Raw genomic sequence first — 22491 nt, 5'->3', positions numbered from 1 at the left:
TCTTGCATTAGACATTGCATTGCACTCCACATTACTTGTGTATAAGCCAAACATTTGAATGCGATAAATCCATCCCATGTTCCAACGCGGCTCAGTTAAAACACTGACATCCATTTGCTGACAACAGAGAACAGTGTACGCACATCGCTGTAGATGCAAGATAGATTTTTACCAGGGCAATCCAAATACAGATGTGGGAAACATATAAGCCAGTGTTGTTGGATTCATATGTTCTGTGTAGTAGCCTGAGCAGCCACAGCTCTTCAGGGATGATGTCATGTTTTCGAGTACGCAACCTGCAACATCCGGGTCCTGTCTCAGTGGTTCTGTGCTCCTCCGTAGCTAACGTTAGCTAGCAAGCTGTCAAGCTGTCAAGTGGAGAGGCTGGGACAGACGTTTCAGCTTCCCCCTGGCTTGGCCACTCAAAGCTCCGGCCCACAAATTGACAAGAAAATCTGTTAGAATATACTTTAGATCGTCAGCTGAGATAATGTAATGCAACACGGGCGTACGCCAAGAGGGACCTCGGCACCTACACAATTTATATGCACTGAGTCTTGAGTGACGATTGCTCATTGCTAGCTAACTGGCTAGCTAGCCTAGCTAAACCACCGCAAACCCCCTAGTTTCGTCGGTGTACCCTCTCTGGTGTGAACTGCGTCTAACCAGTCCTGGTCAGTGTCGCAACTTCAGTTGCTGTCAACCCGTATTTTGGAAATTTGGTAAGTGATAAAATGTTTACTCTTGATCCAGCAACTGTAGGGGAACGTTGGGCAGTTAGCTACCCTAGCTAAGTTAGCACGTAGCCGCACTACGTTAGCAAGGCCGAGGGCTTTCCTTGCCTCAGCGTTACGTTAACAGACCACGGCAGAGGGAGGCCTGTCAAAGTTAGCTGTGAGGGACAAGGGTCAAGGCCCGCAACTAGGCAAGGCTGTTTGTTTATTTTGGGTTGTGGTTTGGACGCGCTACTGAGATAACTTTTCGCGTTAATCCAACAGCAAAAGCTGTCCTTAATGAGCAGGTTCACGGTGAAAGTTAGATTACTACCACGATAGAGTTACTGTTGGATTTGTCCGATCTCCTGAAATTGTGTTGTGTTTATCAAGTGGTCAGTCGGTTAGCTAGCATTAGCTCTGCAGGCATGTAACGATAGCTTTTACAAATATCACCCTGACTAGCTAGTATGGTGAAGTGCTCTGCATTGCGAAGGTCAGAGAGATGCTGGTCAGCGGTGTATTCAAAATACGATTAAATGACTTAACTCGTTTCAGTGCACTTCATGCAAAACTTGATCAGCCAGTGGTTTAAGGGCGTTTCAGTTTGATCCACATTAACAGCCTTTCTAATATATAGCAACAATATATACACAGGCTCACTATTTTTAGCCTAGAGCAGGGGGCCTGAGTTTAGCTCCCAGATGCCAATTATTTGCCACAAATGGATGGAAAGTGTACTTTTTTTAATCTAATATACAAAATTGTGTCCTTCTGTGTAGTGCAGACATACAGCATGTGTACTTTTTGGCAAATTATTCCACATTTTCCTAGATACCTTTGCACAATAATGTAATTTGAAACTTTATTACAAAGTTCTCACATTATTGGCTGTATTAGAACATACTAAGTTTCTGCTATATCTTGTAAATGCATTTCTCTCTTTTCATTTGTGTTTCAGGTTTTAAGAGGGACACAATGGGTGCATTTCTGGACAAACCAAAGATGGAAAAATATAATTCCCATGGTGAGGGTAACAACCTGAGGTATGGGCTGAGCAGCATGCAGGGTTGGCGGGTAGAGATGGAAGATGCACACACAGCAGTAATTGGTCTGCCTCAAGGTCTCGACCCCTGGTCATTCTTTGCCGTTTATGATGGGCATGCTGGCTCTCAGGTGGCCAAGTACTGCTGTGAGCACCTGCTGGACCACATCACCAGCAACTCAGACTTCCAGAGCGCTCTGCAGGAGGACCCCTCTGTGGATAGTGTGAAGAAGGGGATCCGCACAGGATTCCTGCAGATTGATGAACACATGCGAACCATCTCTGAGAAGAAGCACGGTGTGGACCGCAGTGGCTCTACCGCAGTGGGAGTGATGATTTCTCCAAGCCATATTTACTTTATCAACTGTGGCGACTCACGGGGGCTCCTCAGCCGGGGTGGAGCTGTGCACTTCTTCACACAGGATCACAAACCCAGCAACCCTCTGGAGAAGGAAAGGATCCAGAATGCCGGCGGCTCAGTCATGATCCAGCGAGTTAATGGGTCCCTAGCTGTCTCTCGGGCTCTGGGAGACTTCGACTACAAGTGTGTGCATGGAAAAGGCCCGACAGAGCAGCTTGTTTCTCCTGAGCCTGAAGTTTATGCAATAGAGAGATGCGAGGGGGAAGATGAATTCATTATACTAGCTTGTGATGGCATCTGGGATGTCATGGCCAATGAGGAACTGTGTGACTTTGTCAGGTCAAGGCTAGAGGTGACAGATGATCTTGAAAGAGTCAGCAATGAAATTGTTGACACCTGCTTGTACAAGGTATGGCATGTCCACAAAACCTACACCAACATTTTGTTACACACTTGTCTGTTTTGCAATTATGATTGGTTTAAATGACCTCCGTGTTTGTTCTTTATTTTCCACAGGGAAGCCGGGACAATATGAGTGTTGTGTTAATCTGCTTTCCTGGGGCCCCAAAGGTATCTCCAGAAGCAGTGAAACGGGAGGCTGAGCTGGATAAATATCTGGAGGCTAGAGTAGAAGGTAGGGGAGAAAATTTATATTTTATCTTCAGAGACCACCTTAAAATGTGGGGCAGTAACATAATAATTCCTTTTCATTTAGCTTGTGCTGTTTCCCTTGTTCAGTGTAAACCCCGCGTTTTCCTTATTTATTTACATTGACTTTTAAATAATGCTGGCTTCATTACCCTACCCAAGTTTTGGCATATAGATATCTGCTAACTTTCCTATTAGGGTAGATGAACAGAAATTAAAAATAGGCAAACACCTTGCTGAGTACAATCTAGGTATTCAAATGCTTTCTTAATGTAAAGTGATTTTCTTCATTAGACATAACTTCTGGGTTTTTTTTAATGTCATGCATGTAGTAGTCTGCTGGAGCGTGTGTGCATTGAAACACCAACTAACAGACTTCCTGTTCAGTCTCTACAGTGACTGGCACACAAAGTTTATTGGCACAACTCAGACGTGTAAAGATTTTATTTAAAATGCCTATTCTATTTGGGGGAAATGTTACCTGATACACATACATTGCTAATGCTGGTGAATAAGCAAATAACTCATACTGTGGAACCCTCTTGTTACTTTGTTGAATTAGATGTTTTGGCCAGTAGACGTTGATCGCATAAGCTTAAGAGCCATCAAACACAGCCATCAGTTACATTTATCTTTTTGAGCTAAATCAGCGTGTTGTTGTTTATATAGGCCACAATCAAAAATTTATCTCAAAGGGCTTTACAGTTTACACAGCATACAAGACCCTCGTTTCACATGAGAAAAAACGTTCCCCAAAAGAGTAAGAATCCTCAAGAAGAACCATAGGGGAGGGATCCCTCTTCAGGGATGAACAAACATGTTGTACTGTAGATGTTGTGTGTACAGAGGAAAAGATCATATGTAAAATTCCTGCATAGCACAGCATCAACATCTTATTGACTCTTTATTACCAAAAACAAGTAAAGGAGGTTTCAACCATAATATTTATGTACCACGCATTATTTTACACATAAATACATGCTTTTCCAGCATTGTATTTGCACAAATCAATCATATATTTTTATATTTTTTTAGAAGCACTCTTTTAAGTTCCTGTCAAAGGATCTAAAACAATACAATTGTGTTTTCCAACAGAGATCATCAAAAAGCAGGGGGATGAAGGTGTGCCGGATTTGGTCCATGTTATGCGGACGCTAGCATCTGAGAGCATCCCTAACCTCCCTCCTGGAGGAGAGCTGGCAAGCAAGTGAGTGAGCTTTGTGGTTAGAATTGACAACAAGATCATTAAATGATAAGTTGTTCATTTTCACTGACAGTTATTGTCAGTTTAATCACTAATCACTCACCTTTTTACATTTTATTTTATTAAATAGAAACTAATGTCTAACATTTTAATATTTTTTCTTTCCCTCAGACGAAGTGTTATTGAAGCGGTGTACAACAAACTCAACCCCTACCGAAGCGATGACACAGTAAGTATCCCAGTTTGTCTTTAACTCCCAGTAGTTGTGCTTTGTTTGCAGTATGCATGCTTGTTGACGTGTGACTAGCAAGTTTTAACCAATTTTATGCATGTTTTCAGTAAGATGTAACAAGGAAGTAAGCTTATCGTCAAGTGAAATTTGCACAAAACATAGTGACATAGTGACCTGTCAAGGGTATCCCTTTTCCTTTTGCCGTGTTTATGTGAATCCAGAAAACAGAGAAAATGGATGAAAGCACCAATTGTTGTAATACTACAAACTACTTTCTGTGGGGCTGATTCCAGCAGAAAATGGTCCAATTTTTTTCTCTTAAATAGTGAAAGAAAGTCTTCAGTTACAAAACTTGCTTTAATTTTGACAAAGGACCACAAGTGTATTGCAGGTCCTGTGCCAAAAAGGCCCAGTCTCATACCACATGAGCTGATTTCAATAATTAGTGTTCCTTAAACCAAAGAAGAAAGAGCTAATAAGGGAAATTATCTGGTGTTTGTGTGGATGAAATAAAAACTGCATTCTCTTACATACTGATTTAAAAGGAGCATTGCTCATCAGTCTTTTGTATACAAACAGACCGCAAAGCTGGTGCCCTTGTCTACTCAGGTATCCTGCTTTTGAATTTTCATCAGATAAGTTCACTGGTTCAGCTGCGTAATTGTGCACATCTCATCTTGTCCTTGACCATGAAGAATTGGCACTCTGTTTCAGTATTTCATGTTTGTATGAAGATGGACTTTTTGAATTACTTTCACATATTGAGTTAGCTCGGAAATTAAGGTACCTTCAGTACACCGTCAGGCCCCTTGACTTGTCTGTATAATGTGGTGCAGTCTAAATACACAATGGGCTAAATTGAGGCTTTGTTTGCCACCAGTCTACACAAAGCTTTCCATGGTAGAAAGTGAAATTAGGTTCCTAGAAATGCTAGCAGATTAATTCAGAGTAGCTCATAAAAACATTATACAGCATTTGTTACTTTATTCAGTCTTTTTATTTGAGTAGTAATAATGGAGTAGTAATTTGAACTACCTTTGGCAACATTTCAACCTTCAGGTCTCCTTGCACGTATATGTGTCATCTTTGCCATTTTTTATAAACAGTCGCACTCATAATATTGACATTGGTGGGAGAAGTTCAAGACATTATTCTGCTTTTCAACAAAACCTTAAGACATCTGCACTGTGTAAATACACATTGTTCTGTTTTGGTTTTCTTGTGCTTAAGGGAAAACACCAGTCAAAATACCTTGTAAATGATATTAATTTCTTTCCATAAAAATCACAGCAGTGTAAGAGACTAACAGATTTCAAAGGTGTTTTTTGGGTACAACAATAGCAATAATACACAAACAATAAATGTATACGTAAAATGTGCAAATTTGACAAAAAAAGAACCCCACATCAATTTTAGTTTGAGTTACTGTGTAGTACTCTATATTAGTATTAGTAGACAAACATTAGATTTTCTTGAAAATCGATATTATAGTTTGTAAAATCAAAATACCTGTATTTTAAAAGGTAAATAGTAAAAGTGTATTTAGTGGTATGAATGCAGGATAGCTTTGAGGTGTTTCTTGTGTGGCAACCTGTAGGGAGGTGCAGTTCTGTTGTTTTTTGTTTTTTTCCACTGTTTCTTAAATTTGGCAAAACAAACGTGTTTATTATGTATTCATTTGCATTATTTGTAGCCCTTTGCTGAAACTGTATTGGCACTGGGAAGAAGTAAGCTTCTGAAGCTAGTGTGCCAGCTAGCAGCCAGACTGGTATTTGGGTATCTGCTGATACCAAGGCCCAGTCTGAAGCTTATTTAATCTGTGAACCAGTGCACTCCCAAACTACAACCTGAACATAAGATAAGATGAAACTTAACTCATCCCAAAAGAAAAATGCGTGCCAAAGATGCTCAGTACGCCTAGTGAAATAAAACAAATACATGTATACAAATGAGCCAAATAGTGTCTCAAGAAGATTATGCTGATGGGCTTAAATTATTGATGTGATGTAAATGAAAGTTTAACTGGGAGACCTTGTGAAATTGCTGTTCTGTGCTAATCAGGTTGTCAGAAATTTGACTTAGTTGCACCAAATTCACCCAAATAATTTTTCACATTTGCTGCTCTCTAATCTCGCACTGTAGCACCCAGCCGTTGTCACAGTAAAGAAAGGGTGAGCATTTGATTAGGTTTATTTTAGCTGATACTGATCCATTCCAGAAATCGCTTCTTTGGATCAGCTAACATGATTGTCAGTGGTGTATCCTGCAGGTAGTGGTAAAATAACATGGCACTTAAAGCAGTTACAATGCAACTGGCAGCCATTCTGACTATATGCTTTAGCTCTTAACATGTAGTTACTGTACTAAATAAGTTTATTTTCATATTTGCTGTTCCAACACAGAGTCTATGTATAAAGTAGTGATGAGGGGTCACAATGTTTGCATCACTTCCTTACAAACCTAAAACACTCCTAAACCTGTCCGCTTTATCCTTTGGTTGGTATCCCATGTCATTATTCCATGATGTCCCTGATTCAAGTTCTGTGATTTGTTTAGTTGTGAGATATCACCATATACAGTGGGGTCCAAAAGTATGAGACCACTTTCCCATTTACTTCACAGCATAGAGGACATGTACACATAAATAAATTCCAGCAGCATCTGTTTTACTTGACTGTAGACCATTTACAGTCAGATGGACCAAATTGTCGCGTCAGATTTGATAATAGTTTAGAGCTTCCATATAGTGTAAAGGATCATGAGCTACCAGAATAGTTGTTTTAAGAATTTTAAATTAGAATGTTTGTTTTGATTTGAATTATGACAAAAGCATTAGACTTCTCTAATATCTATTCAAATGTATCAAAATATATCTACTCCCTCAAAAATGCCTTTTTATCTCGTACATATAAATTTATGTTGACTGTTGATATATAGATTGAGGTTGATGTTACTTCTGGTTTGGTGTTTGGCTGAGAGGACTCTAAAATCATCTTAACACGTAGCTGAATATTTGAAACAAATAGCACATGCAAAGTTTGCATCAGAAGCTGCTTGGTGCACGTCAGTTAAACCACGATACACAATGAGGTGGCCTTATAAACCATAATTATCTTTGACACTTATGAAACAGTGAATAATTGTATATGACTATGTTGTATACTTGACAAGTTAATTAATGCTGCATTCATAAATAACTGTACATTTGATATAAAAAATATCTTCGGATTATCTATAAAAACATTAACAACAACAACAACAAAGACGTTGGGAGATAATAATAATAATAATAATAATAATGAGTTGATATACAAATATCTATCAGCTCCAGGATGGTTTTTCTTATCAGTTTGAATCGTACATGCTTAAACCTGTCCAGCTCTTGATAGAGATCTCATGGATGTGGAGTCAGTCTGAAGGGTTTTTCCTTCCTCTCCTCTCTTATTAAGGACTCTGCGTCCACAGACGACATGTGGTAACACAACCTCCTACCGCTAACACAGCATAGAGTTTACAAACCACCATCCTCTCAAGACCCACAGCAGCTCAGCTCAGCAGTCTGTCTTGCCGTCACTCTGAGCTTTTGGTTTCTAAGAAGGGAATTTCATGGGAGGAGGAGGAGGAGGAAGAGGAGTTGCATGCACACAAACCTGGAATAGTGCAGCACCAGTCCACTCTGGAGTTCAGGATCCTCACCGTCTTGTCTCCCATTTATGTTCACCCACCTAAATACTCTCCTCTAAAGTAATCCATAACAAGTGAGTCCACAAGGTTTTCTTTCTTTTTTTGTTAAATAATCAGCTTAAGTAGTAAAATTTTTTGCTGTAATTAATTTGATTCACATTTCCTTGTGTGTGTTTGTATATTTCTGTTTTTGTGAAGTGCAATTGTCCTGTACAAACAGCCTGTATTTAATGCAGCTTGATTTTAAGTTAAAAAATGAAAGAAATGAAAAAGAGAACCTTTTATGCACTATCTGCCTTTTCCTGCTCTTCTGGAATTCTAACAGATGTCTGTTCAGTGGATATTACTGCTTGTCCTCCAGGCACAATGTCTCTGCGCTTTTACTTTTCTTTCTTTCTTTCTTTTTCAGTTAGTCTATGCTCCTTTAAGAAACGGGTAAATTGTATAGTTGACAGCACAGTAAGCTCTCTATATCAAACCATTTAAATCCTAATTATTTTTTCCCTGTGCTTTTTTTATTGTATTTTATTTTTGTAAGTGGTTTTCTGTACATGCTCAAATAATAATGGCAAAGTGTTTCTCAGTCATTTTGGAAGTGTGAAGCGAAAAATACTTTTTTTTAATTTTTTTTTTATTTCTTTGAGGCATCTGATGGAAAAAAATACCCGTTTAACACATTTGTCTGTGTGCGGATAGATACTTGCAAGCGTGCGTGGGTGCTTGTGTGTATGTATGTGCGCACGTGCGTTAGTGTAAAGGCAGATCTGTTTGTGCAACTCTAATTTAAATTTGCTGAGGTGGTTCAGACAACAGACCAGGCTGGAGTTTAAGGGAATTGCCCAGTGCTTACCCATTGTCTGGTCTTTCTTTTTTCTTTTTTTTCTTTTTTTTTTTAGCCCGTGTTCCATATCAACCCAAGACAGGCTCTCACTACTTCTTATTCCAAAACGCTTTGGATAACAGAGTTTACATGCTGTTACGCTATTGAACAACTTAAAGCTATATATCAGAACTATACTGTAACCTGAGATGACACAAGTAGTTCAATTTACCCATGGTGTACAATGGTTTGCAGCTAGTCAAATCTTGACTCATTTACACATCTATTGTGTCATATTTTAATATCACTTTTCTAAACATTCATAGTTACCAGTGCCCATTGTGGGTGCCATATGATTTATGATCATTTGTTTCAGCTTTATGACAGCCTATGCCAAGTTTTTGTTTTTCCTCGATGAGATTCAGTTTTTGTACATGGTACAGATAGATTTTTAGATTTTACCTTTAAACCCATCTGATAATTTGACTGATATGAACAGTTAAAGCACTGAGTGTTTTAGAGAAAATCCCCTGATACTTGTTTGAATATAGGAGAAACTGTTGACTGTAAAACTTACATGACTATTTCTTTTCCCCCACTTTATTTGGATTTTCAAACCAAGAACAAATCCACTAGCTGCAATGAGTTCTCATGGTTGTATAGCACCTTTTTCATTCCCATCGGGTTTGCTCTGCTTAAAACCCTCCCCCTGCGCCACCACAAGCCAGAGCACAATACAGTTTGCTGCTATAGTGTATGATCTTTTTTTCAGTTAATTCCCCCCTGAAAAGATGAATAGTCATTGACTAAATCTGTATCTAACACACACACACACACACAGTGGATATATTTCTTGGAGAGAAATGGTTTTATTTCAAAATTATTTTCTGCCATTTTTTTGTCTAAAATTGCATTGTTGGAAATTTATGTATGTATATATTTTTGACTTAAACTTTCAAGGAATAAATCATGTCGCTTGAGTTAGTTTTTTTGCCATGGACAAAATGATTCTGGTTTGTCTTGGGATGGTTAGTTGAATTTTTGTGTGTTTTCGCAAGCAAAGGTTTCCCTCTTATCACTTTGGTGTCCCTCTGATCAATATTGAGAGTTTCATTTATAAAATACACAGTAATAATGTACTAAATTTGTAAGTCTGCATTTATCAAAATGACAATCTTAACTGTTTCACCACATTTTGGTTTGTGGTAGGTAGCAAATTATAAAATCTTAAAACACAGACTTTGACTATAATCCTAAATTAGCTGCTTCCTAATATGCTTATGTGGCAGAAAAGCCAAAGACCACTCAGATTTTGTAGTTTTGAAGTCTATAATGCAAGAAGTAATAATGTAAAGGAGAACTCTGCTGTAACCCTGTAAAGGATGTTAAAACTGTTAAGGTGTATCAACCATATTTTGAAATTTTTAGTTGGCTTTAGTTAGCTTTTAAAGGTACTCTTTGGAGTTGTTTTTTTTTTTTTACCACTGGTGGTGCTGTAGAGAAACGTTTCGATGAGCAGGTGTGAACATTCAGGACAAGCACAAGGGGTGACACGGAACGTACTTCCGCTGACTACAGTTGGTGTCATGGTAACATGGCATAAAAGTGCCGCTGAACCAGTTTAAAGACAATAAAACCGTAAGCCAATGCAAAAAGTGCAGGTTTCAGAACACTAGTAAAAGCCATTGAAAATGTGAGGTATGGAAATGCTTGTTAGGCCTTAAAGACAATGTTGTAAGCAATGTTGAATGTAAACCTAACTGTGTGTTTACAGTAGGAACTCCATAGGGTACCTTTAAACAATCATCTTACAAAACAAATGAATAATAATAAGTAGATTCAGTAGATTTCCAGTTGAAGTGGTATCTAACTCAACTATAAACATGTCAAATAGGGAAATTGATTTATTTGTGTGTTTGCATGAAAATGTTGTTTCTCTGAATATTTCTTCCCATGAAAAAGCAAAAACAGCAACAAAAAAACAAACAGCAGAACAGTAAAAATGTCTCTCAATTCACGTTTTTGGTTTCACATTATTGTATTTCTACCACAATACTTACCCATTATTGTACTCACATTGTGTAAAACAAAAACTCAATTTACTCAGTGTTGGAGGAAAAACTTATTAGAGCATATGAAAATTCCTTTTTTTAAAAAAAATTAATTTACGTAAGCAGTTTATACTTATACATCTACAAGCTTTTATTTTGTGCTGGATTGCCTGTATTTGTTAAGTGAGTGCACTAAATGTCTCTCTTATCAAACAGTTTTCAGCACCCAGCTGCTTGTTGCAAATGTGGTAGGTGTTGATGACTCTTAAAGCAACATTTCATGCAATTTTTCTTCAAGCTTACTAAAGAACAAACATATTTCCATACATCTTGAGGCCATTGTTACCTCCACGCCCCTGGACTGTCCTGCGTTTTGCCCCAGAAATTGTATTGTTCATGTTGTTGCCCTTAAATGATGCTGGTCAATTACTGAGTTTTGTAACACATATTCCACAGAATGAGAAATGTAGAAATTAACTTCCCCCCCCCCCCCCCCCCCCCCTTTTTTTTTTTTTTACTCAAAATTGCTGTAGCTGGAATGTTAGCAGATATTGACATTGGCTTGGCTGTGATTTCTCACAGCTGGGTGTTTTATTTAAATTGTGTGAAAAAAAAATCCATCATCCCTACTAACTTCCCCATCCCCAACAAAAAGAAAGAGAAAGCCCCCAATCATCTATTCTTGTTTTAATTTTTCATGAACTGAAATACCTCATTAAATTTATAGGAAGTGTGTTTTTGTCTCATGTAGATCCAAACTGTTCAAAAAGCAGTTCACTTTAATCAGAGCCATTTTCATATGGTTCTCCCCTAGAACTAATGATTTTAACACTGATCTATTTGAGTGGGATAAGCCTGTGCTCGTGTACAGTATTTGACTGAATAGTGCTGATGTTAGCAAAGCGAGTTATGATTTAAGTGGCTACTGCAAATGACAACTTATTTGAGTAACTAGGAACACTATTGGCCTTGTTGTGTAAGCTGATCTGCCCCTCTCAAACAGAACCCTAGAGATACTCACCTGTGTAATTTCACCAACTTTGTCCACTTGTGTGACGCTCACTTATCTCAAATCTAGAATTGTATTGAGAGTTCAGGGTTTTAAAAAAATGTGAGATGTGTGAGAAAATAGGGGTGACTAAATGACAATAGTCATATGCACTGATCATCTGTATAATCAGCTTTCTTTTTTTCCAGAAAATTGTTATTGTAGAAGAAAAGATTATAAAGCTATTTACAGAGTTACCTTTGGTTGCCTGGAATGCATCCTGTATATTCTTGTACGGAGGACTACCTGGCAGAAGTTGAAGAGATTTTAAACGCTTGCGCCCTCTTGTACATATTGATGTACCTCGGTTGTGGCGTTTACTGTGTGACCCTTAGCAGTGGTGGTTTATTTGTCCCCCTTGCAGGGCGACCTGAGCCTCACTTTGCTGACCTTTTTCAGCTCATAAATAAGCTCACCGATTTGCCTTACCCAATCTCATGTTGCCCCCTAAAGTATTTGTTCAACAAAACACTATGAGGAGAAGTAATACTGCTGACGTTATGCTCTTATAGAATAAAAACTGTCTCCATGTGAGGGTACTTAAGCTTAAGTCAACAAAGTGACTTTGTCCTGGTTGTCACAAGGTACAACTTTTCAGCCATTGCTGGTTTGTATGCTTTTTCCCCCCCATGTTACCTTATTGAATTTCGGTTTTGGAAGCTTATTTAACTTTCCACTGCAGATGATGTCATACTTTTAACAAATGCAAGTGTTTTAACATGGTAACCTCGTAAGCATTCAAAATGTGCATACATACATTCATGTCTGCTATATTTATGATTACATTCAAGAATAGCTTTAGAGTGCTGTAGATACATATTGTCAATGTTGATTCAAATGCTTCTCAGAGGCCTCTGTGAGTGATTTTACAAAGTTCAATAACTGTATATTTTGTATTATGTTCTAGCTCCAAAGGAATGGCAAAAAAAAGAAAAGAAAATGTTTAAAAAAGCTTTGTTCCCTGAACTAAATTGTACTATTTGTGTTGTTGATTGAACAAATTGCATTCCTTGCTTGTGAATTGATGCATTTCTCTCCCTGCTCCTTAAATTTTCTCCCCATCTTTCCCTCCTTTCTTTCATTTTTTAGCCTTTGAAGTTTGAATAAAATTTCTAGTTTGCAGAATGTATTACTAAATAAATGGGTTGTCATCTTGTACCTCTCATTTCAACACGTTTTTATCTGTTTGAGGCCTGTTGCACGAGAGAAACTTTCTACAATTCTAAAAAAAAAAGACCTGTACAATACAGTTTAGAGGGAAAGCTGGATAATATAACTGGAAAGTATAGTTAAGGGTGACTGCTGTTAAGAGCCAAGGATAAATGGAGGATATAAAGTCCAAGCATGCTTTTTTATATCAGAAAAAAGACAAGTTAGATGAGATAGTGATAAAACAGTATAATATGCTGTACAAGCTTTTTTTTTTGTCATCACACAGGTTGGCACAGACACAGGTTGTTCATTACTCGTCTGAACCTGTGTTATGACAAAGAAGAAGCTGCAGAAGTGGCAGTGAGTCTATCTCTTCTATTCTTTTCTGGATCTGGAGTAGTTTGGCACATTGCTGTGCTGTAAATTTCTTTCTGGCAGTCCTCATGTGAGCTCCAGTTTTGCCTCTCATGTGTTATTACCATTACATTTGGGTCACAGGGCCAAGCATCGCACTTTTAAAAGTGCGATGCTTGGTATTTAAAAAATAAATACACAGAGATCTTTTAAAAAAGAAGAAGGTCATTTAACAACACTTATAGCTGTTCTGAAGGTATTTCTTGAATCCTGAAACACTCTGCTGCACAATAAAAAAAATGTTATGTTGGTATATTTAGATTTTTCTTTCTAATGTTTTGTATTTTTATGCAGTGTATTATTTGAGCAAGGCTACTGGTATTAGAAAATGCCGTAAAAATATCTTTCTTATCGTGCAGCGGGCAAAATATTTCTCATCCAGATGTTAAAAGAGTCTGTAAGTTTTTTTTTTGTTATGTTATGTTTTGTTTTGTTTTGTTTTGTTTTTTTGGGGGGTGGGGGATCTATAATATTAAACTCTGTGACTCAGTTGTAATGGTGACACATGAGAGGCACCTGACAGGAGCTGTCCTCATTCTGGACACTGAATCTCAGCGTGTGATTTAAAGCTTCAGCTTGTGTATGATAATTAACAAGCCCTTTCATCGCTGCATGTTTTGAGCCCCGCAAGCCCTCTAAAGCGCGGCAGTGTTGTTGACTTGTCTGGGTATCAGTTGTTGTGTTTGTCTTGCTGCCTTTTCTGTCAGTGTGTAGCGAGTGCATGTGAGGGGTTTGAGCTCAGAGGATGGGTCAGGGCAGTCCACGGCCACTGGGATTAAGAACCGTGGGAGGGATTACTTTAAATGTCAACATAATGTCATGAGCTGTGTTAGAAGGTCAAACGTTCAAACGGTGCTCAGTGGCGAGCAGTTAATAGATCAGGTACAATTTGGATTGTTGTGGCTCCTGTGATACTGAAGGAAGGTTAGATTTATTGAGCTTGAAGTTTGTTCTGTTACTGTAACAACTGTTAACATTGCCTAATTACGTTTAAGTGTACATTTCATCAGTGACTTTTTTTCCTCACTAAAGGGGCATATGTTATTAGAAATGGAATAAAATGTCTCCCACACTGTAGCTTTCTCTTTGTAGTCAATATCTGACTGATCGATTCCAAAAACAACGTCCTAATCAGGCAGCCAGTTAGCCAGAGGGGGGCAGTGTTAATAGCTGAGACGGATTAGAAACACCAGCAGTGGCATTCTCACTGTGGCAGACAGTCTTCTGAAAGTTAATTGATAGAAATGGTCAGTGTTTATTTATGAAGCAGATGATTATGACAGCTTTTAGTTGCATAAAATAACAGCATTTAACACTCTTGACTTTTAAGGTGTTTAGTCATAATGTCTTTATTGAATGAACAGCACAAGCAGCAGACGTAGTTTCAGATTGTGTCAAATTAATGTTAATGGCCACTGCCACTGTGTTGTTGTGCACTTTGAACTGCTTAGTTTTAAATGTGGGCCCTCTGTTGCTTTGGAAACCTTTTCTGTTGGCTGGTGTTGTACTCTTAGATTTAAATATACTAAAAAAAAGAAAAAACCTAAAGCATCTTCCCTATATTGATAAAAATCATAACTCCTATCTAAAACAAGCTTGTTTATCAGCATGTACATCCCTCTTTGAGCCATTCGCACAGAATGTGACTCATTAGATCCTGGGTCACCTGTGCACCCTTAATGAATCACACTGCCGTTATATTCCTCCACATCAAAAAAGTGCCCACGTCGGCAGAGGCCATCATCAAATGGAGCTGGCTCGTCATCTGCCTGCCATTGTTTAGCGCATGTCATGCTCTGCTTCGCATGGCGGAAAAACCCATTTGAGCTTGACTAATGCAGCCATGCAGACACAGCAGTAAGAGGTGGGGGTGGTAGGGCACACCGCATACTCTGTGGACGGTCTCTACACTGAGGTCACTGAGCTCCACATTTGCTAATTTGGTTTGGAGCGCACCAGGAGCCAGATTTTTTCAGTGCTGCTCTGTTAAAAAAAAAAAAAAAAAAAAAAGGGAAAAATGTGATCGAATTACACACACGAAAGCGAGGGAAGGGACGTCTTCGTGGACAAGACATTGCTAGATCAGGATCAAATCCAGCAAAATTTACACTCTCTTCTTTAAAGCTTCTTCTTCTCCTCCACCCGCCATGCCTTTCCTTCTCCATTTCCTCTTTCTGTCAGTGTTCTTGTTGCCCAAGGTCAGTTTGTCACAGAGAACACAAGCTTTTCTCACTTGGTTGCAGCGATTCAATGATTGGTGTGTACAAACAAGCATATCAAGCGGGGATGACATGTACCCACCTCCCCACCCTCCTCCCTCACACAACCTCCTCCCTCACACAACCTCCTCCCTCATGCCCTCCTCTCTCCTACAGACATTGAATATGTCCTTCCTGCTCTTCTCTGCTACTGTCTCTCTCTCTCTCTCTTTCTCTCTGTCTCTCACTTTATACTTGGTGGGTGAGTGAGTGAGTGAGTGTCCCCTGCATGAGGTGGGTTACACAAGCTGCTGCCCTGGGAATCCCGGGCCAGCTCATTATCCTGCACCCCTGAGACACAGCTCACTGAAAATTAGGACATCAAACGATGCAGGCTCGTTAAAGAACCACAGATACACTCATTAGCATCAGCACCTTTCCTTGTTAGAGCCTGTATCAGCATTCGCTTCTACCGCCACCACATTGTGCCCTGTCATTCCTCCACACTGACTGGAAGATTTAGGATTAATGTCAGTTCTAGCCAGCGGGTCAGCACTGTTGTGGTTCAGATACGGGACTGATTGATCAGTGGTGGCGGGAAGCTGTGGAATTTGTTGACAGCTGCCCACTATCCCCCTCACTCTTATCCATATTTCAGTGTGTGGAAGGGGGAAAAAAAAATCCTGTCTCAGAATAACTCTCGTCTGGCAAGTGGCTGACTAGTTGTATGTCACAGCTACAGGGGATGGACAAAATAACTGAAACCTCCTTCAGTACACAGTCTTGCAGTAGATGCAGTAGCCGGTCGATTCTCATATCGGCTGTTTTTTGGCTGATTTTTTTTCTTGATTGAAGTTGGCTGAACGTGATAAAGCAACCTTCTCTTTGTATGTTTCTTCATGTAAATGTGATTGTCTTCAAGGGACGCTTCGCTGATTTGACATAAAAGCCAGTTAATGGTACCCCGTGGAGGGGTGTGCATATAGTCAGTATGGTCTCAAATTTTGGCCAACATGTGGACGTCCGTTTGGGATTTGCAGACCATGGAAATCATAAATTTGCTTTAACTTGTGATGAGGAGGACCTCTCAGCTTATGAAAAACCCTGGTATAATGTCTTCACTGGAGGGACCTCACTTAACCTCTTATCTTAAGCTTGGAGACTACAGATGTTTTACAAAACATCACAAACTGGAGGTGTGGAGTTTGAAAAACACTGGCATTTACCAGGTGCTGGTAGTCTGAAAGAAAAGATGCTTGTGTGTTGCGTAATGGAAAATGTAGCATCCAGTATTTTGAGGATTTGACCCATACCACATGCTAAAAGTCAGGATGTTTTGGCCTCTGCTGCATCAGTTTTTGCACTTTATTTTTTTAATGTGTCTGTTGAAGGACCCCCAACTTTATGGAAGTGTAATATGAAATTACTGTAGTAATGCTTTTGTCAGAATCTAGTTAATATGTCTTGAAATTCCTGCATGATGGTGATTGATGCCTATATCACTGGATCATCAGTTGCAAACACTGCAAAATGTAATGTTGCAATGTCTTAACTGCATTAAGAAAGAGGAGCAGTGGTCACGAAAGACTCTTAAAGTTGTATTTGCTTAACAAACTCAAGTACAGTATCAGAAGTGGCCACTGAGGCCTCAAGAAAACCTAGGAGAGTTCACCACTAATATGTCGAAACATATGAACAGAATGGAATTCAATTTGTCTGTGAAACAGGTTAAATACCCATTTATTGATGAGGCTCTCTTAGATGTTTTTTTTTCTTTTCCTGCTAAAGGCGTACGGTATTTGTTCAGTACTTTTGTGGCCGTCTTCTGTCAATCCATACCAGCAATTTTCTTGATTACGCTGTTCGTCTAAAACCTATTGTCCTTTACTTTGAAAATGTGACTGATAGCAAATTGTTTTTCTTTTGTGTCTGTGTAGCCTTTTCTCGTTTTCCGGCATGCTCTCTTGCCTGTGATTGGGCTGTGGTGAGATGGAAATGTTCATGACTGTCTGTGGGTGTCTTGTCATCTTGCCATCTCAGTGGGCCCCCAACTATTAATGTTTTTTTTTTTTTAATCATAACATCACAAGGTGTTTTTCTTTGTACCGACTTGTCTTTTTCATCTCCTCTGCATGCTGCCTGACATCTGGTAGCATGCAGCCCATGGGTGACCGAGTCAGTCCTCCCGCATGCCTTCAGTTCACCTCATGTATCCATAAACTTCACCCTGCTCTTCTCCTCCCCAGGACCCAGACATCCTCTTCTTTCGTGGTTTCAGCTAAAACAAGAACTAATCAGGGGGTGTCAAGCAAGCATTTGTTGCCACATATTTGCCCATGATCATAATTAAGTATTTGCTCTCATTTCTTCATTTATTGAATGTGATTTTCATCGTTACATGTCTGATATGCCAAACCAGCCATTCATTGATGATCACCATACAAATTTACCCATTTTCAGATGAACTTATCCACACCTGTCTTGGACATTGCATAACATCACCCCAAAACAGCAGGTTAAATACTAATTTAAATGCTGTGAAAGACTCTGGGCAGGGATGGGAATTTACCTAGTCCTCTCTCATGTAGCTCATTTTATCTGATCATTCTAATGCTAAAATATTATGGCTAAATTTGATTGGAGACTAGCTGGCAGCCAGATATACTCATCAATCGCAGCAGTGAGTGATTCTTTAAACTTCAGTAAAGCAGCAAAAACATTTCAAATTCTTCTTCCATTAACTTAATGGCCAGTTGGATAAATACATTGTTGATGAATTTAGGAAGGATTTCACTTTCACTCTAGCCACTGGTAAGCTTTCCTGCAAAGCAGACATTAAAGTTTGAGATTTTCTTTTCTCTTTTACAGATTGTGTTGTTAGGTGTGGTCCAGAGATAAGAGAGAGCCGTGCAGAGGCCTAGAGGCAGATGAGCAGTATGAACCTGTGAAATTCACCAAAGCTAAAAGGAAATTATGGAAGACAGCATCACTCTGACCAGATAGAATTAGTGCTGTAACACCTGCAGAGAAAAATTTGCCCCATGAGACGACTCACACTGCATTTGTTTTCCTCCCCTATTCTGACTAGCTATATGTTGTTTTACTTTGCGGTTATTTATTTAGTTATGTAACTGCTTTCTAGCCAGCAGTTGAGTTACATGACATCTTATTATTATCATCCTCAAACTGCGTTGTATATATTCAAACCCCCAAATAATTTTAGTGTGTGGAGGTGCACAGGTGGTTATTCATGTTGGATTTGGAAGTGCTTACATTTTATTTTATCATGGCTCCAGAAACACATCACTTTCTCAGTGTTATCTTACCAGTTGTGCTCTTGGAGTATCTCCACTCGCAGTTAACATGAGACTTGTTTATTTTAGCTTTTGCTGCTAAAAGCTTTATTTTAGTCTTCTTTTGCACTTCTTCACTTATTTCATGTATTCCTGATTGGAACAAATATTTTGTCAGGATGTTCACCGACTGAGGTACTGCTTTTTTTAGTATGTGTAAATTTCCATCCCTTTACATCATATACTAGAAGCAGTAAATCCCATTTTTAAAGTAATCAGCTCAGTTGTAATAGTAATATTTGCTGTGACTCTCCCCAGCTGCAGCAGTGAAAGCTGTTTGCCACTGTGAAAAAAATTGTGTTCCATGACATTGTATCCCGTCTCCACCAAAGGCTTTTAAAAGATCAGGATATGGTCATTGTAAGACTGTTTGTTATCATGTTGAGTGTTAAGGGGCATTGGGCAAGGCTTTGAGCTTACTTTTTAAAAGCCCTCCATTCATGGTACCAATAAGTCTGACTCAAGAGGAATCAAGTGGGTTGTGTTCCTCAGTTTTACTTGGTCCATCGTTCAGTTCTGACTGTCATGCTTATGTCATTTACTAACCTCACCACACGATGCGTAGCTGAATAGTCTGTGGTAAACAATGGTGCTGAGCTAAGTTGCTGGTTCTAAGGCTGCATCTCCTATGCGAACAGCTAGCAGTTATTTTTCTTCTTGCTGTATGACCACACAATATTGAACCAACACAGCCTTTGGATCAGCACTTATGAATCCAAAAGTTAACACTGACCTGTACTGTACTATATATCTCCAGGCCATGTTTGTGCCCTGAGGGATTAAGAGGAACATCACCAATATCTGAGTGACCCAACATTGTTCTGTGTGAAATTTGTATCCAAGAATAAAACCTTGAATGCAGCTGTCACCCCATGTTGTGTTATGTGAAAGCCATTGTAAGCATTCCTAGCTCTGTGTTGTAGGTCAGCAGCAAATTAAGACAAGGTGACATTGCTTCCTTTAACTGACATTTAAGAGGTTAAGAGCCTTCAGTCTCTCTGTCTCGTGTCATAATCTCCCATTATGTCTTTCTTATATTATATTCTCATATAACAGATTGTAATGTCCTTTGCTTACACTAAGCAAAGTACAAGAATGGAAAAGGTCAGAAACGAAGCAGCCCGACTATGAGGCTTCTGAATGATGTATGTCTTCATTGTGTAAGAATACCGAGTACTGACTAACATGTAACGCTAAATGTCAGTCTTAAAGAATTTCTGCTGTATATTTGTGAGCTGAATTGTCTTCTAATTCATTCAGGTCACATTTGAATTTATATTCTCGTACATCTCACATTATACAACCATATTCCATTTGAACTATGTATTCTCACAGCTATTAACTCCAGCTTACACAGTATCGTACATGAACACAACTATTTGTGGCATTTGTATTACCATGTGTTTAGGTTGTCACTACACTCATTTAGTCATGTTTTGGCTCTGTATGTTGAGTTATTTAGTGTTTATGTTTGGGGATTTTAAAAAAAATGTTCTGGTTGAATCCACATGATCCACAATGCTTCAAACATATGATGAAAGATGTGCGCTTATGTCAATACCAAAAAAGGACATACAGTATTTCCCATTAGATTAGGTTCTAGTCAAGGCCTTAATACAGAAAATGAAATATTCTCCTCATTTGTTGTACTTAATTATCTGCATGATGTCAGAACAAAAACTAATTACACTGCTGACTATGAAATTGTTAAATAACCCAGAAATAGTTCAGTTCGTATAGTTTTCTTTACCAGTATGTTTGTTTTTTACTTTATGTAACTTTCAGCCTTGTAGTGACACTTACAATACATGGTATTAGAAATGGCCACAACGTCATGGAAAGAAGAGTTGTATAAATGATATGATAGGAAATTTACCCCCACTTTTGTCTCTTCTTCTTCATGTCATCCTTAGATGTTAAATCCTCATTAGTTTAGAGTTTGATTCAGTAAAACAAATTTTGTCTTTTGAAATTTATGCCTTTAGGCAAACAAGAAGCTCAATGTAACGGTTTAATTTCAAGGTTTCTCAGATTTCCATGCTTTTGGCTTAGAAAAAAACCCCCTGATATTTTACAATTTCTGCAACCTGTGTGGCTTATTTGAACACACAGTTCCAGTGTATGATTTTTGTGAATGACGTTCATCCACTTTTATGTTATGATATAGACACTTATCAGACAAAAAGAAAGAAAACAATATATGTATATTTTTTTCTTTTATGAACTCTTTCCTAAATACTGTCCAGCTGAATCCAACACTTTTTCACAAGCCACTAACAGTAGATGAACTTTGCAAACAAAATCTGGCCCAAAGCAAGTTACCATTTTAAAATCTTGTCCCTGAGTTAGGGAAAGTTGAAATTAGCTGTGAGGACACATTTAAATATTTCATTTGCCAGCATTTAATTGGAAAAAAAAATCACATAAATTCCATTCTCTGAATTTTTCCCGACACAAAACAAATAAAAAGTGGACAGTTAAAGGTGCAACATATCGACAGCACAGTGAAATTATGATATTCTCACATGTATTCTTCAGTTTCAAACAAAACTTTGTGTGAATATTTATGTTATAATCAGAATTCAGGTTTTACTTCCTTTTTTTTTCTTTAACAAAACTCAAATGTAAATTTAAGAGTTTAGATATGGTTATAAAACTGTACTCACAGAGTTGGACTGGTCTTGTTCCTCTATATTCTCGGTATAACAAAACTGCGTGGGTTCATGGGGCGGGCAGCCTGTGCTGGCAAGAAATTGGGCACCATTCAGCCACCAGCCACACATCGAGAGCACAAACAGCCCTTTTTTCCCTCTGTAGCAGCAGCAGCAGCAGTCATTAAGGCATCTTATGACTTTCCTGTCCAAACTGGGAATAATTTTCTGTTTGTCAATGACGATTACTCTAATTTGGCTTCTTTTCTGTTTTTGTGAAAGGATTTCCTCATTCACTACTATCCATGTGAGGAAACTGCTGTTTTGGGTTTGTGCCTCAGTTGTATAAAGACACATGTTAGTGCCCTGTCTGAGCCTTATACACTAACACAATTCATCAACAGGTGTGGGAAGAAATATTTTTTTTCTCTGCAGAGGGATGTTACTTTTGGAGTGTGTGGGGTAAGTGTGAGAGAACAAAAGTCGCTGGCGAGGGGCATTCAGCCCGCAAAAGGATTTCCTCACTCAGCAGAGGAAAGAAGAGAGGGAAGCCTTGATAGAGCTGGCTGTGCAGAAGCATTTATAAAGCTGAATTAGTTGCACTTCTTTGCACTTTAATAAATAATGACATTTGACAATGCTCAGTAAAGGTTAAAGGCAGCTGTAAGAGTAGTATCACTTTGAATTAATTCTCATATTTAAACTTTAGCTTCAAAGCCTGTTTCCACGTAGTGAGAAACATACAAATGGAGAGTTATGTTACTGTTGTTTTTTTTTTTAAACAGCTCTTAGCCTATTATAGGCTGCTTCTCAAAGGCAACAAAACTTGTCTTTTACAATGAATGGTGGCCACAAAAGCAGAAAATGTTAAAGTACCACATATGCACTGAAAACCATTCATGTGAAATCTTAATACG

At 38.6% G+C, this 22491-nt stretch overlaps 1 protein-coding gene across 3 annotated transcripts; it reads left to right on the top strand.

The window, feature by feature from the left end:
* Nucleotides 1-348: 348 nt before the first annotated feature.
* On the top strand, nucleotides 349-19773 carry ppm1aa (protein phosphatase, Mg2+/Mn2+ dependent, 1Aa). 3 transcript variants are annotated; one of them, XM_041060005.1, is made up of 6 exons: nucleotides 349-722; nucleotides 1675-2528; nucleotides 2636-2753; nucleotides 3863-3974; nucleotides 4143-4200; nucleotides 18439-19773. In XM_041060005.1, the coding sequence occupies exons 2-6, from the start codon at nucleotides 1692-1694 to the stop codon at nucleotides 18466-18468; spliced, it is 1155 nt and encodes a 384-aa protein (XP_040915939.1). In that variant the 5' UTR covers nucleotides 349-722; nucleotides 1675-1691; the 3' UTR covers nucleotides 18469-19773. The 3 variants fall into 3 exon arrangements, with proteins under 3 accessions (XP_040915939.1, XP_040915937.1, XP_040915938.1); XM_041060003.1 differs by lacking the exon at nucleotides 18439-19773 and adding an exon at nucleotides 17817-18405; XM_041060004.1 differs by lacking the exon at nucleotides 18439-19773 and adding an exon at nucleotides 7653-11084.
* Nucleotides 19774-22491: the final 2718 nt, after the last annotated feature.

Source organism: Toxotes jaculatrix, chromosome 17, assembly GCF_017976425.1.
Source record: "Toxotes jaculatrix isolate fToxJac2 chromosome 17, fToxJac2.pri, whole genome shotgun sequence".
In the NCBI taxonomy this organism is placed as follows: Eukaryota; Metazoa; Chordata; class Actinopteri; family Toxotidae; genus Toxotes; species Toxotes jaculatrix.
The sequence above is the reverse complement of the archived record's forward strand: the minus strand, read 5'-3'. Positions and strand labels throughout refer to the sequence as shown.